A 16,467-nucleotide genomic window follows, 5' to 3' on the forward strand; every position below is an offset into this window, starting at 1 on the left:
TCCCCCTACGACTGACCACCCTCCTATTCCACCCACTTAATTTCCTGGGTAACATCGAGACAAGGGGCAGCACCGGGATAAGGTAGTTCAGGACAGAGATATAGCACAGGACAGAGAGGTAGGTCAGGATAGAGAGGTAGCTCAGGATAGAGGGGCAACTCCGGACTGAAAGGCAGCTCCGGACAGAGAGACAGCTCTGGACTGAGGGGCAGTTCTGGATTAATGGCCGCTCTGGGCTGAGCGGCAGCTCATGACTGGCTGACGGCTCTGGACGCTCATGGCTGGCTGACGGCTCTGGACGGTCATGGCTGGCTGACGGCTCTGGACGGTCATGGCTCGCTGACGGCTCTGGACGGTCATGGCTCGCTGACTGCTCTGGACGGTCATGGCTCGCTGACGGCTCTGGACGGTCATGGCTCGCTGACGGCTCTGGCAGATCCTGTCTGGTTGGCGGCTCTGGCAGATCCTGTCTGGTTGGCGGCTCTGGCAGATCCTGTCTGGTTGGCGGCTCTGGCAGATCCTGTCTGGTTGGCGGCTCTGGCAGATCCTGTCTGGTTGGCGGCTCTGGCAGATCCTGTCTGGTTGGCGGCTCTGGCAGATCCTGTCTGGTTGGCGGCTCTGGCAGATCCTGTCTGGTTGGCGGCTCTGGCAGATCCTGTCTGACGAATGGCTCTAGCGGCTCCTGACTGACTATCGGCTCTGACGGCTCGGGACAGACGGGCGGCTCTAATGGCTCCGGACAGACGGATGGCTCAGATGGCGCTGGGGAGACGGATGGCTCAGATGGTGCTGGGGAGACGGATGGCTCAGATGGCGCTGGGGAGACGGATGGCTCAGATGGCGCTGGGGAGACGGATGGCTCAGATGGCGCTGGGGAGACGGATGGCTCAGATGGCGCTGCGGAGACGGATGGCTCTGGCTGATCCTGTCTGGCGGAAGGCTTTGGCTGCTCCTGTCTGGCGGAAGGCTCTAGCGGCTCCTGTCTGGCGGAAGGCTCTAGCGGCTCCTGTCTGGCGGAAGGCTCTGTAGGCTCATGGCAGACGGGCGGCTTTGCAAGCTCATGGCAGACGGGCGGCTTTGAAGGCTCAATACAGACGGGCAGTTCATGCGGCGCTTGGCAGACGGCAGACTCTGGCCGGCTGAGACGCACTGTAGGCCTGGTACGTGGTGCCGGAACTGGAGGCACCGGACTGGAGACACGCACTTCAAGCCTAGTGCGGGGAGCAGGGACAGGGCACACTGACCTCTCGAAGCGCACTATAGGCCTGGTGCTTGGTACCGGCACTGGTGGCACCGGGCTGAGTGCACGCACATCAGGACTAGTACGGGGAGAAGTAACAGTGTGTACCGGACTCAGGAGACGCACAGGTGGCTTAGTGCGTGGTGCCGGAACTGGAGGCACCGAACTGGATACACGCACTACAGGGAGAGTGCGTGGAGGAGGAATAGGGCTCTGGAAACGCACTGGAAGCCTGGTGCGTGGTGTAGGCACTGTTGGTACTGGACTGGGGCGGGGAGGTGGCGCCGGAAATACCGGACCGTGCAGGCGTACTGGCTCTCTTGAGCATTGAGCCTGCCCAACCTTACCTGGTTGAATGCTCCCGGTCGCCCGACCAGTGCGGGGAGGTGGAATAACCCGCACCGGGCTATGTAGGCGAACCGGGGAAACCATGCGTAAGGCAGGTGCCATGTATGCCGGCCCGAGGAGACGCACTGGAGACCAGACGCGTTGAGCCGGCCTCATGACACCTGGCTCAATGCCCAATCTAGCCCTACCAGTGCGGGGAGGTGGAATAACCCGCACCGGGCTAAGCACACGTACAGGAGACACCGTGCGCTCTACTGCGTAACACGGTGTCCACCCGTACTCCCGCTCTCCACGGTTAGCCTGGGAAGTGGGCGCAGGTCTCCTACCTGCCCTTGGCCCACTACCTCTTATCCCCCCCCCCAAGAAATTTTTGGGTAGTACTCACGGGCTTTTCGGGCTTCCGTGCTAGACGCGTCCCCTCATAACGCCGGTTCCCTTCTCCGGTTGCCTCTGCTCTCCTCAGTGCCTCCAGCTGTTCCCATGGGAGGCGATCCCTTCCAGCCAGGATCTCCTCCCATGTGTAGCAACCTTTACCGTCCAAAACATCCTCCCATGTCCATTCCTCCTTCTTGCGTTGTCCCTTCCTCCCGTTACACCGCTGCTTGGTTCTGGTTATTTGGTGGGTGGTTCTGTAACGGTGTTCCTCCTCCTCTTCATACGAAGAGGAGGAGTAGTGATTCGACCAAGGCGCAGCGGGTTGTGAATACATAATGATTTATTTACAAGACGAACTAAACACACGAAGAACACTTGATATATTACAAAACAACAAAACGATGTAGACAAACCTGGACGACGAACTTACATGAAACACGAAGAAAACACGAAGAGGAAAATGACTACACAAAATGACGAACGCACGAAACAATCCCGTATGGTGTAACATAGACACAGACACAGGAGACAACCACCCACAAACAAACAGTGTGAAAACACCTACCTTAATATGACTCTCAATCAGAGGAAATGAAAAACACCTGCCTCTAATTGAGAGCCATATTAGGTCACCCTTTAAACCAACATAGAAACAGAAAACATAGAAATGCCCACCCACACTCACGCCCTGACCGACTAACACATACAAAACAACAGAAAATAGGTCAGGAACGTGACATTTCCTTCCTCTACGGCAACTGAGTTAGGAAGGACGCCTGTATCTTTGTAGTGACTGGGTGTATTTATACACCATCCAAAGCCTAATTAATAACTTCACCATGCTCAAAGGGATATTCAATGTCTGCTTTTTATTTAAAAAATTTTACACATCGAGCAATCAGTGCCCTTTGCGAGGCATTGAAAAAGTTCCCTGGTCTTTGTGGTTGAATCTGTGCTTGAAATTCACTACTCAATTGAGGGACCTTACAGATAATTGTATGTGTGGGGTACAGAGATGGGGTAGTCATAGAAAAATCATGTTAAACACTATTATTGAACACAGAATGAGTCCATGCAACTTATTATGGGATTTGTTAAGCACATTTTTCTCCTGAACTTATTTGGGCTTGCCATAACAAAGGGGTTGAATACTTTTGACTGAAAACATATTCAGCTTTTCATTTTTAATTAATTTGTAAAAATTTCAAAAAACAAAATTACACTTTGACATGATGGGGTATTATGTGTAGATCAGGGTGCAACACAAAATCTTTGGGGAAAAGTAAAGGGGTATGAATACTTTCTGAATGCACTGTAAATGCTCCTGTTAGTAAATATGTATTCATGCTCTACTGCATGTAGTGTCATTCTATGATGTGGTTACAGGTATGGAGACATGAGGAAGAGCATTGGCTTTAAGATCAGAGACATGTGGTATAATCTTGGTAAGTACCTTCCGGTAGTTGTTATCTCTGTGAGACAGGAACTCCTCAAATAGAGACGTCTACAGAATGGCCTGTTCAGTGGAAACATGCTCTGATAGGAGAGAAGCTAGACATTGTTGTTTTATTGCCTAGTTTCATGGTGGCCCGCTTTTTGTTTACAGCTTTATGAGTTTACTGTCTTTTTGTTTGCATGAAAAAAGAGTGTGGCTTATTGCCCTTTCAAATGAACCCTGTGTAACATTTGCTTCTAACTGCATCCTGTGTGTATCCCTCAGGCCCCCACAAGATGAAATTCATCCCTGCCATGGTGGGGCCCATCCTGGAGGCTACCCTGGTGCCTGAGCCAGAGCTTAGGAAAGCCACCATCCCCATCTTCTTTGACATGATGCAGTGTGAGCACAACTTCACTCCCAGCCGTACCTTTGACATGGTGAGATAGCTGCCCACAGTAGTGTTGCCTGTCTGGCTTTACAGTATAACTGTACAAATAGAGTTTCCCAGCTTTATTTGGCTGAACTGATCCTTGCATTGGCATGTGTGATGTGTTTTTAATATGTCTGCCTGTAAATGCAGTTTGAGAATGAACTGATCACCAAGTTGGATCAGGAAGTAGAGGGAGGCCGTGGGGATGAACAGTACAAAATCCTGCTGGAGAAAACGTAAGCACCCTGCCAATCAGAGGCTGATGCCTTTTTCTTATTCTTATTACCTCATAGTTTCATATTCAAAAACTAAATAAGGGCTATTTATCTATATTGCATTGTTGGTATTGTGTAGGCTACTGGAGCACTGCCGGAGGCACAGATACCTGTATCAGTCAGGGGAGGAGCTGGCTCTGCTGCTCAGCAGTCTGCTGGAGAAGCTACTGGCATACCGCACCATCACACATGACGAGAGCCCTGAGCTCCGCATGAGCTGCACCGTCAACGTCCTGGTACGCCCTTACAGTACTCAACTAAGATGCAGAGGGGAGCTCACCAGGCACTATCTAATCCATTGGACTGGTTTATGTGGAACTCACAATATAGTCTGAACGATTGAGCCACATTCACCACCTCAGAGGAGTAGTATATGAAGATGTTATGTTTCTACATTGAACCAATTCATTTTTTACTAAATGTTATCATCAAACATTTGAACCAAACCTGAGTTTTTCCACTGTTTTTATTTTGGTTGTGACAGAATTTCTATAAAGAGAAGAAACGGGAAGACATTTACATACGGTGAGACAGTTGGATAAATGAATAGTCTTCTTTGCATCCCATTTTGTTAGATATCACTCTAAAATACTGAATTCGTCCTCAGGTATCTGTACAAGCTGAGGGATTTACACCTTGTCTGTGAGAACTACACAGAGGCAGCCTACACCCTGTTACTTCATGCCGAACTCCTTGAGGTCTCACTCAACATTCAATTCGACTTTCAATAAAAACATCAGTCTTTTGAATATTTCCCTAAAATTACAGTTAACATACTATGACATACATTACTAGAAAACTAAATGCAATTTGTGTATTGTGTCCACCTCAGTGGTCTGACAAGCCCTGTGCACCTCATCTGATCCCCGGTGACGGCCAACATCTCTGGACCCAGCAGGAGCTCAAAGAGAGGCTCTTCCAGGAGATAATCTGTTATTTGGACAAGGGCAAAGTGAGTTCCCACCCTCATCCTCACTACAGTTACCCTATTAGGAACCCTGATCTTCACATGAAGTTCAGTATATTGGCTCCCTTGCACTTTGCAATGGAGCAGAATGTTCTGTTTTCTCTTTTCAAAACTGGTTGAATGGCTATTTTTACCCTGTAGGCACCTGCAATTTACCACAAGTAGGATTATTGCTGAGAATCATCAAGGCCATTTTATGACTTTGAACTGAAAAATCTCATTTTCAGTTTAGATTTCTTTTGGGATGCAGTTGTAAATCAAACAAAAACACGTGTGAACCCCATCAGTTTTTTAAATTTAAACTTATTTGAGAAGAAATAGTGAATTGCGCAAGAGTGCCAATATATTTGACCGCATCTGTAGGGTTAGAGCTCCTATGCTACTTACCCCTGAACATACCACAAGAGCTACTGCCAGAGATATTTGTGTCAGTTGAATTTGCAACAAAATAATCTGATGGCCATATTCAATCAAACATGGTTACCAGATTTACAGATTACTACTGTTCACCACAGTACATGGCCATGCACATACCTTTTGGGGGGCATGTGCTCAAAGAATTCCAGCAACCGTGGTCACAAACTCGTTGAGCAGTTATTACAGAAGAGAGGAAAGCAGCACAATCTGCCCACTGGGAACAACATTGATTCAACCACTGTGTGAGCAGTGCAAAACTATTTTGAACTGGAATAAATGCTGCACTTATTAACAATGAACAACACAAATCTAGTCAAAATAGAAGATTGTAAGAAATACTGTAGCCACCTTTACTATAATGAACAAAAATATGAAAAAAATATGAATGCAACATGTAAAGTGATCCCAGAAATGTTGCATACGCACAAAAAGCTTATTTCTCTCATGTTATGCACAAATTTGTTTACATCCCTGTTAGTGAGCATTTCTCCTATGCCAAGATAATCCATCCACCTGATAGGTGTGGCATATCAAGAAGCTGATTAAACAGCATGATCATTACACAGGTGCACCTTGTACTGGGGACAATACAAGGCCATTCTAAAATGTGCAGTTTTGTCACACAACACAATGCCACAGATGTCTCAAGTTTTGAGGGAGCGGGCAATTGGCATGCTGACTGCAGGAATGTCCATCAGAGCTGTTACCAGATAATTTAATGTTAATTTCTCTACCATAAGCCTCCTCCATCATTGTTTTAGAGATTTTGGCAGTACTTCCAACCGGCCTTACAACCGCAGACCATGTGTATGGCGTCATGTGGGTGAGCGAGTTGCTGATGTCAACGTTGTGAACAGAGTGCCCCATGGTGGCGGTGGCGTTATGGTATGGGCAGGCATAAGCTACCGATTTATAAACACAATTGCATTATTTCGATGGCAAATTAAATGCACAAATATACCTTGATGAAATCCTGAGGTCCATTGTTTGAAGGTATTTTTATTTAACCTTTATTTAACTAGGGAAGTCAGTTAAGAACAAATTACAATGACGGCCTACCCCGGCCAATTCCTAACCCGGACGACGCTGGGCCAATTGTGCGCCTCCCTATGGGACTCCCAATCACGGCCGGTTGTGATACAGCCTGGAATCGGTTCTGTTGTGACGCCTCTAGCACTGAGATGCAGTGCCTTACATTTTTTGTAATATTTTTATTCAGTACACAGTACCAGTAAAAACGTTTGGACATACCTACTCATTCAAGGGTTTTTCTTTCTTTTGTCTGCGACCAAAGGGCTCCTGAACAGCTTTTACCCCCAAGCCATAAGACAGCTGAACAGCTAATCAAATAGCTACAGCTTCATTAAATAATACCAAAACACCAGTCTCAAAGTCAACAGTGAAGAGGCGACTCCGGGATGCTGGCCTTCTAGGCAGAGTCCCTCTGTCCAGTGTCGGTGTTCTTTTCTTTTTATTGGCCAGTCTGAGATATGGCTTTTTCTTTGCAACTCTGCCTAGAAGGCCAGCATCCCGGAGTCACCTCTTCACTGTTGACGTTGAGACTGGTGTTTTGCGGGTACTATTTAATGAAGCTGCCAGTTGAGGACTTGTGAGGCGTCTGTTTCTCAAACTAGACACTAATGTACTTGTCCTCTTGCTCAGTTGTGCACCGGGGCCTCCCACTCCTCTTTTTATTCTGGTTAGTGCCAGTTTCCGCTGTCCTGTGAAGGGAGTAGTACACAGCGTTGTAGAGATCTTCAGTTTCTTAGCAATTTCTCACCTGGAATAGCCTTCATTTCTCAGAACAACTATAGACTGAGGTTTCAGAAGAAAGTTATTTGTTTCTGGCCATTTTGAGCCTGTAATCGAACCCACAAATGCTGATGCTCCAGATAATCAAGTAGTCTAAAGAAGGCCAGTTTTCAGCTGTGCTAAAGGGTTTTCTAATGATCAATTAGCCTTTTCAAATTATAAACTTGGATTAGCTAACACAACGTGCCATTGGAACACAGGAGTGATGGTTGCTGAGGAACATCCGGCGCCGACAGAGATGGCCGCCTCGCTTCGCGTTCCTAGGAAACTATGCAGTATTTAGTTTTTTTAATGTGTTATTTCTTACATTGTTACCCCAGGAAATATTAGGTTTTATTACATACAGTCGGGAGGAACTATTGGATATAAGAGCAACGTCAACTCACCAACATTACGACCAGGAATACAACATTCCCGAAGTGGATCCTCCGTTTGGTCCACCACCCAGGACAATGGACCGGATCCCAGCCAGCGTCCCAAAACAACGGCGCCGCAGAAGGGGCAGACGGAGCGGTCTTCTGGTCAGGCTCCGTAGACGGGCACATCGCGCACCGCTCCCGAGCATACTACTCGCCAATGTCCAGTCTCTTGACAACAAGGGAGATGAAATCCGAATCAGAGATTGCAATGTTCTTTGTTTCACGGAAACATGGCTCACTCGGGATACGTCATCATGGTGACGTGGTGTGATCATAACAACATACAGGAACTCAATTCCTTTTGTTCACCTGACCTAGAATTCCTTACAATCAAATGCCGGCCGCATTATCTAAGAGAATTCTCTTCGATCATAATCACAGTTGTGTATATCCCGCACCAATCAGATACATCGACGGCCCTGAAATAACTTCAGTTGACTCTTGCTCTTGCAGTTGACTCTCGCTTGTAAACTGGAAACCACATATCCTGAGGCTTCATTTATTGTAGCTGGGGATTTTAACAAGGCTAATCTGAAAACAAGGCTCCCTAAATTGTATCAGCATATCGAATGCGCAACCCGGGCTGGCAATACCCTGGATCATTGTTATTCTAACTTCCGCGAAGCATATAAAGCCCTCCTTTCGTAGAATCTGACCACGACTCCATTTTGTTGCTCCCAGCCTATAGACATAAACTAAAACAGGACGCGCCCGTGCTCAGGTCTGTTCAACGCTGGTCCGACCAATCGGATTCCACGCTTCAAGATTGCTTCGATCACGTGGACTGGGATATGTTCCGCATAGCGTCGTACAATAACATTGATGAATACGCTGATTCGGTGAGCGAGTTTATTAGCAAGTGCATCAGTGATGTTGTACCCACAGCGTCTATTAAAACATTCCCCAACCAGAAACCGTGGATTGATGGCAGCATTCGCGCAAAACTGAAAGCGCGAACCACTGCTTTTAATCAGGGCAAGGTGACCGAAATCATAACCGAATACAAACAGTGTAGCTATTCCCTCCGCAAGGCAATCAAACAAGCTACGCGTCAGTATAGAGACAAAGTAGAGTCGCAATTCAACGGCTCAGACACGAGAGGTATGTGGCAGGGTCTACAGTCAATCACGGACTACAAAAGGAAAACCAGCCCCGTCGCAGACCACGATGTCTTGCTCCCAGACAAACTAAACAACTGCTTTGCTCGCTTTGAGGACAACACAGTGCCACTGACACGGCCCGCTACCAAAACCTGCCAGCAGCAAACGTGAGTAAAACATTTAAACGTGTTAACCCTCGCAAGGCTGCCGGCCCAGACGGTATCCCCAGCTGCGTCCTCAGAGCTTGCGCAGACCAGCTGGCTGGTGTGTTTACGGACATATTAAATCAATCCCTAATAATAATAATAATTCAACCACATTTCTCAGAACAACTATTATAGACTGAGGTTTCAGAAGAAAGTTATTTGTTTCTGGCCATTTTGAGCCTGTAATCGAACCCACAAATGCTGATGCTCCAGATAATCAAGTAGTCTAAAGAAGGCCAGTTTTCAGCTGTGCTAAAGGGTTTTCTAATGATCAATTAGCCTTTTCAAATTATAAACTTGGATTAGCTAACACAACGTGCCATTGGAACACAGGAGTGATGGTTGCTGAGGAACATCCGGCGCCGACAGAGATGGCCGCCTCGCTTCGCGTTCCTAGGAAACTATGCAGTATTTAGTTTTTTTAATGTGTTATTTCTTACATTGTTACCCCAGGAAATATTAGGTTTTATTACATACAGTCGGGAGGAACTATTGGATATAAGAGCAACGTCAACTCACCAACATTACGACCAGGAATACAACATTCCCGAAGTGGATCCTCCGTTTGGTCCACCACCCAGGACAATGGACCGGATCCCAGCCAGCGTCCCAAAACAACGGCGCCGCAGAAGGGGCAGACGGAGCGGTCTTCTGGTCAGGCTCCGTAGACGGGCACATCGCGCACCGCTCCCGAGCATACTACTCGCCAATGTCCAGTCTCTTGACAACAAGGGAGATGAAATCCGAATCAGAGATTGCAATGTTCTTTGTTTCACGGAAACATGGCTCACTCGGGATACGTCATCATGGTGACGTGGTGTGATCATAACAACATACAGGAACTCAATTCCTTTTGTTCACCTGACCTAGAATTCCTTACAATCAAATGCCGGCCGCATTATCTAAGAGAATTCTCTTCGATCATAATCACAGTTGTGTATATCCCGCACCAATCAGATACATCGACGGCCCTGAAATAACTTCAGTTGACTCTTGCTCTTGCAGTTGACTCTCGCTTGTAAACTGGAAACCACATATCCTGAGGCTTCATTTATTGTAGCTGGGGATTTTAACAAGGCTAATCTGAAAACAAGGCTCCCTAAATTGTATCAGCATATCGAATGCGCAACCCGGGCTGGCAATACCCTGGATCATTGTTATTCTAACTTCCGCGAAGCATATAAAGCCCTCCTTTCGTAGAATCTGACCACGACTCCATTTTGTTGCTCCCAGCCTATAGACATAAACTAAAACAGGACGCGCCCGTGCTCAGGTCTGTTCAACGCTGGTCCGACCAATCGGATTCCACGCTTCAAGATTGCTTCGATCACGTGGACTGGGATATGTTCCGCATAGCGTCGTACAATAACATTGATGAATACGCTGATTCGGTGAGCGAGTTTATTAGCAAGTGCATCAGTGATGTTGTACCCACAGCGTCTATTAAAACATTCCCCAACCAGAAACCGTGGATTGATGGCAGCATTCGCGCAAAACTGAAAGCGCGAACCACTGCTTTTAATCAGGGCAAGGTGACCGAAATCATAACCGAATACAAACAGTGTAGCTATTCCCTCCGCAAGGCAATCAAACAAGCTACGCGTCAGTATAGAGACAAAGTAGAGTCGCAATTCAACGGCTCAGACACGAGAGGTATGTGGCAGGGTCTACAGTCAATCACGGACTACAAAAGGAAAACCAGCCCCGTCGCAGACCACGATGTCTTGCTCCCAGACAAACTAAACAACTGCTTTGCTCGCTTTGAGGACAACACAGTGCCACTGACACGGCCCGCTACCAAAACCTGCCAGCAGCAAACGTGAGTAAAACATTTAAACGTGTTAACCCTCGCAAGGCTGCCGGCCCAGACGGTATCCCCAGCTGCGTCCTCAGAGCTTGCGCAGACCAGCTGGCTGGTGTGTTTACGGACATATTAAATCAATCCCTAATAATAATAATAATTCAACCACATTTCTCAGAACAACTATAGACTGAGGTTTCAGAAGAAAGTTATTTGTTTCTGGCCATTTTGAGCCTGTAATCGAACCCACAAATGCTGATGCTCCAGATAATCAAGTAGTCTAAAGAAGGCCAGTTTTCAGCTGTGCTAAAGGGTTTTCTAATGATCAATTAGCCTTTTCAAATTATAAACTTGGATTAGCTAACACAACGTGCCATTGGAACACAGGAGTGATGGTTGCTGAGGAACATCCGGCGCCGACAGAGATGGCCGCCTCGCTTCGCGTTCCTAGGAAACTATGCAGTATTTAGTTGTTTTAATGTGTTATTTCTTACATTGTTACCCCAGGAAATATTAGGTTTTATTACATACAGTCGGGAGGAACTATTGGATATAAGAGCAACGTCAACTCACCAACATTACGACCAGGAATACAACATTCCCGAAGTGGATCCTCCGTTTGGTCCACCACCCAGGACAATGGACCGGATCCCAGCCAGCGTCCCAAAACAACGGCGCCGCAGAAGGGGCAGACGGAGCGGTCTTCTGGTCAGGCTCCGTAGACGGGCACATCGCGCACCGCTCCCGAGCATACTACTCGCCAATGTCCAGTCTCTTGACAACAAGGGAGATGAAATCCGAATCAGAGATTGCAATGTTCTTTGTTTCACGGAAACATGGCTCACTCGGGATACGTCATCATGGTGACGTGGTGTGATCATAACAACATACAGGAACTCAATTCCTTTTGTTCACCTGACCTAGAATTCCTTACAATCAAATGCCGGCCGCATTATCTAAGAGAATTCTCTTCGATCATAATCACAGTTGTGTATATCCCGCACCAATCAGATACATCGACGGCCCTGAAATAACTTCAGTTGACTCTTGCTCTTGCAGTTGACTCTCGCTTGTAAACTGGAAACCACATATCCTGAGGCTTCATTTATTGTAGCTGGGGATTTTAACAAGGCTAATCTGAAAACAAGGCTCCCTAAATTGTATCAGCATATCGAATGCGCAACCCGGGCTGGCAATACCCTGGATCATTGTTATTCTAACTTCCGCGAAGCATATAAAGCCCTCCTTTCGTAGAATCTGACCACGACTCCATTTTGTTGCTCCCAGCCTATAGACATAAACTAAAACAGGACGCGCCCGTGCTCAGGTCTGTTCAACGCTGGTCCGACCAATCGGATTCCACGCTTCAAGATTGCTTCGATCACGTGGACTGGGATATGTTCCGCATAGCGTCGTACAATAACATTGATGAATACGCTGATTCGGTGAGCGAGTTTATTAGCAAGTGCATCAGTGATGTTGTACCCACAGCGTCTATTAAAACATTCCCCAACCAGAAACCGTGGATTGATGGCAGCATTCGCGCAAAACTGAAAGCGCGAACCACTGCTTTTAATCAGGGCAAGGTGACCGAAATCATAACCGAATACAAACAGTGTAGCTATTCCCTCCGCAAGGCAATCAAACAAGCTACGCGTCAGTATAGAGACAAAGTAGAGTCGCAATTCAACGGCTCAGACACGAGAGGTATGTGGCAGGGTCTACAGTCAATCACGGACTACAAAAGGAAAACCAGCCCCGTCGCAGACCACGATGTCTTGCTCCCAGACAAACTAAACAACTGCTTTGCTCGCTTTGAGGACAACACAGTGCCACTGACACGGCCCGCTACCAAAACCTGCCAGCAGCAAACGTGAGTAAAACATTTAAACGTGTTAACCCTCGCAAGGCTGCCGGCCCAGACGGTATCCCCAGCTGCGTCCTCAGAGCTTGCGCAGACCAGCTGGCTGGTGTGTTTACGGACATATTAAATCAATCCCTAATAATAATAATAATTCAACCACATTTCTCAGAACAACTATAGACTGAGGTTTCAGAAGAAAGTTATTTGTTTCTGGCCATTTTGAGCCTGTAATCGAACCCACAAATGCTGATGCTCCAGATAATCAAGTAGTCTAAAGAAGGCCAGTTTTCAGCTGTGCTAAAGGGTTTTCTAATGATCAATTAGCCTTTTCAAATTATAAACTTGGATTAGCTAACACAACGTGCCATTGGAACACAGGAGTGATGGTTGCTGAGGAACATCCGGCGCCGACAGAGATGGCCGCCTCGCTTCGCGTTCCTAGGAAACTATGCAGTATTTAGTTTTTTTAATGTGTTATTTCTTACATTGTTACCCCAGGAAATATTAGGTTTTATTACATACAGTCGGGAGGAACTATTGGATATAAGAGCAACGTCAACTCACCAACATTACGACCAGGAATACAACATTCCCGAAGTGGATCCTCCGTTTGGTCCACCACCCAGGACAATGGACCGGATCCCAGCCAGCGTCCCAAAACAACGGCGCCGCAGAAGGGGCAGACGGAGCGGTCTTCTGGTCAGGCTCCGTAGACGGGCACATCGCGCACCGCTCCCGAGCATACTACTCGCCAATGTCCAGTCTCTTGACAACAAGGGAGATGAAATCCGAATCAGAGATTGCAATGTTCTTTGTTTCACGGAAACATGGCTCACTCGGGATACGTCATCATGGTGACGTGGTGTGATCATAACAACATACAGGAACTCAATTCCTTTTGTTCACCTGACCTAGAATTCCTTACAATCAAATGCCGGCCGCATTATCTAAGAGAATTCTCTTCGATCATAATCACAGTTGTGTATATCCCGCACCAATCAGATACATCGACGGCCCTGAAATAACTTCAGTTGACTCTTGCTCTTGCAGTTGACTCTCGCTTGTAAACTGGAAACCACATATCCTGAGGCTTCATTTATTGTAGCTGGGGATTTTAACAAGGCTAATCTGAAAACAAGGCTCCCTAAATTGTATCAGCATATCGAATGCGCAACCCGGGCTGGCAATACCCTGGATCATTGTTATTCTAACTTCCGCGAAGCATATAAAGCCCTCCTTTCGTAGAATCTGACCACGACTCCATTTTGTTGCTCCCAGCCTATAGACATAAACTAAAACAGGACGCGCCCGTGCTCAGGTCTGTTCAACGCTGGTCCGACCAATCGGATTCCACGCTTCAAGATTGCTTCGATCACGTGGACTGGGATATGTTCCGCATAGCGTCGTACAATAACATTGATGAATACGCTGATTCGGTGAGCGAGTTTATTAGCAAGTGCATCAGTGATGTTGTACCCACAGCGTCTATTAAAACATTCCCCAACCAGAAACCGTGGATTGATGGCAGCATTCGCGCAAAACTGAAAGCGCGAACCACTGCTTTTAATCAGGGCAAGGTGACCGAAATCATAACCGAATACAAACAGTGTAGCTATTCCCTCCGCAAGGCAATCAAACAAGCTACGCGTCAGTATAGAGACAAAGTAGAGTCGCAATTCAACGGCTCAGACACGAGAGGTATGTGGCAGGGTCTACAGTCAATCACGGACTACAAAAGGAAAACCAGCCCCGTCGCAGACCACGATGTCTTGCTCCCAGACAAACTAAACAACTGCTTTGCTCGCTTTGAGGACAACACAGTGCCACTGACACGGCCCGCTACCAAAACCTGCCAGCAGCAAACGTGAGTAAAACATTTAAACGTGTTAACCCTCGCAAGGCTGCCGGCCCAGACGGTATCCCCAGCTGCGTCCTCAGAGCTTGCGCAGACCAGCTGGCTGGTGTGTTTACGGACATATTAAATCAATCCCTAATAATAATAATAATTCAACCACATTTCTCAGAACAACTATAGACTGAGGTTTCAGAAGAAAGTTATTTGTTTCTGGCCATTTTGAGCCTGTAATCGAACCCACAAATGCTGATGCTCCAGATAATCAAGTAGTCTAAAGAAGGCCAGTTTTCAGCTGTGCTAAAGGGTTTTCTAATGATCAATTAGCCTTTTCAAATTATAAACTTGGATTAGCTAACACAACGTGCCATTGGAACACAGGAGTGATGGTTGCTGAGGAACATCCGGCGCCGACAGAGATGGCCGCCTCGCTTCGCGTTCCTAGGAAACTATGCAGTATTTAGTTTTTTTAATGTGTTATTTCTTACATTGTTACCCCAGGAAATATTAGGTTTTATTACATACAGTCGGGAGGAACTATTGGATATAAGAGCAACGTCAACTCACCAACATTACGACCAGGAATACAACATTCCCGAAGTGGATCCTCCGTTTGGTCCACCACCCAGGACAATGGACCGGATCCCAGCCAGCGTCCCAAAACAACGGCGCCGCAGAAGGGGCAGACGGAGCGGTCTTCTGGTCAGGCTCCGTAGACGGGCACATCGCGCACCGCTCCCGAGCATACTACTCGCCAATGTCCAGTCTCTTGACAACAAGGGAGATGAAATCCGAATCAGAGATTGCAATGTTCTTTGTTTCACGGAAACATGGCTCACTCGGGATACGTCATCATGGTGACGTGGTGTGATCATAACAACATACAGGAACTCAATTCCTTTTGTTCACCTGACCTAGAATTCCTTACAATCAAATGCCGGCCGCATTATCTAAGAGAATTCTCTTCGATCATAATCACAGTTGTGTATATCCCGCACCAATCAGATACATCGACGGCCCTGAAATAACTTCAGTTGACTCTTGCTCTTGCAGTTGACTCTCGCTTGTAAACTGGAAACCACATATCCTGAGGCTTCATTTATTGTAGCTGGGGATTTTAACAAGGCTAATCTGAAAACAAGGCTCCCTAAATTGTATCAGCATATCGAATGCGCAACCCGGGCTGGCAATACCCTGGATCATTGTTATTCTAACTTCCGCGAAGCATATAAAGCCCTCCTTTCGTAGAATCTGACCACGACTCCATTTTGTTGCTCCCAGCCTATAGACAGAAACTAAAACAGGACGCGCCCGTGCTCAGGTCTGTTCACCGCTGGTCCGACCAATCGGATTCCACGCTTCAAGATTGCTTCGATCACGTGGACTGGGATATGTTCCGCATAGCGTCGTACAATAACATTGATGAATACGCTGATTCGGTGAGCGAGTTTATTAGCAAGTGCATCAGTGATGTTGTACCCACAGCGTCTATTAAAACATTCCCCAACCAGAAACCGTGGATTGATGGCAGCATTCGCGCAAAACTGAAAGCGCGAACCACTGCTTTTAATCAGGGCAAGGTGACCGAAATCATAACCGAATACAAACAGTGTAGCTATTCCCTCCGCAAGGCAATCAAACAAGCTACGCGTCAGTATAGAGACAAAGTAGAGTCGCAATTCAACGGCTCAGACACGAGAGGTATGTGGCAGGGTCTACAGTCAATCACGGACTACAAAAGGAAAACCAGCCCCGTCGCAGACCACGATGTCTTGCTCCCAGACAAACTAAACAACTGCTTTGCTCGCTTTGAGGACAACACAGTGCCACTGACACGGCCCGCTACCAAAACCTGCCAGCAGCAAACGTGAGTAAAACATTTAAACGTGTTAACCCTCGCAGGGCTGCCGGCCCAGACGGTAT

The 16,467-nt window shown here is 47.1% G+C and overlaps 1 protein-coding gene across 2 annotated transcripts in view; it reads left to right on the plus strand.

Moving 5' to 3' along the window:
- LOC139576830 (dedicator of cytokinesis protein 5-like) overlaps positions 1 to 16,467 on the plus strand; it is a 56,925-nt gene that overhangs the window by 26,476 nt on the left and 13,982 nt on the right. For both annotated transcript variants that reach the window (XM_071403351.1, XM_071403352.1), the window contains exons 31-37: positions 3,350 to 3,408; positions 3,684 to 3,838; positions 3,982 to 4,067; positions 4,186 to 4,342; positions 4,591 to 4,631; positions 4,714 to 4,804; positions 4,939 to 5,058. In XM_071403351.1, coding sequence (XP_071259452.1) covers positions 3,350 to 3,408; positions 3,684 to 3,838; positions 3,982 to 4,067; positions 4,186 to 4,342; positions 4,591 to 4,631; positions 4,714 to 4,804; positions 4,939 to 5,058 — 709 coding nt within the window. The remainder of the gene's footprint in view (positions 1 to 3,349; positions 3,409 to 3,683; positions 3,839 to 3,981; positions 4,068 to 4,185; positions 4,343 to 4,590; positions 4,632 to 4,713; positions 4,805 to 4,938; positions 5,059 to 16,467) is intronic.

Source organism: Salvelinus alpinus, chromosome 5 (assembly GCF_045679555.1).
Source record: "Salvelinus alpinus chromosome 5, SLU_Salpinus.1, whole genome shotgun sequence".
Taxonomy (NCBI): Eukaryota; Metazoa; Chordata; class Actinopteri; order Salmoniformes; family Salmonidae; genus Salvelinus; species Salvelinus alpinus.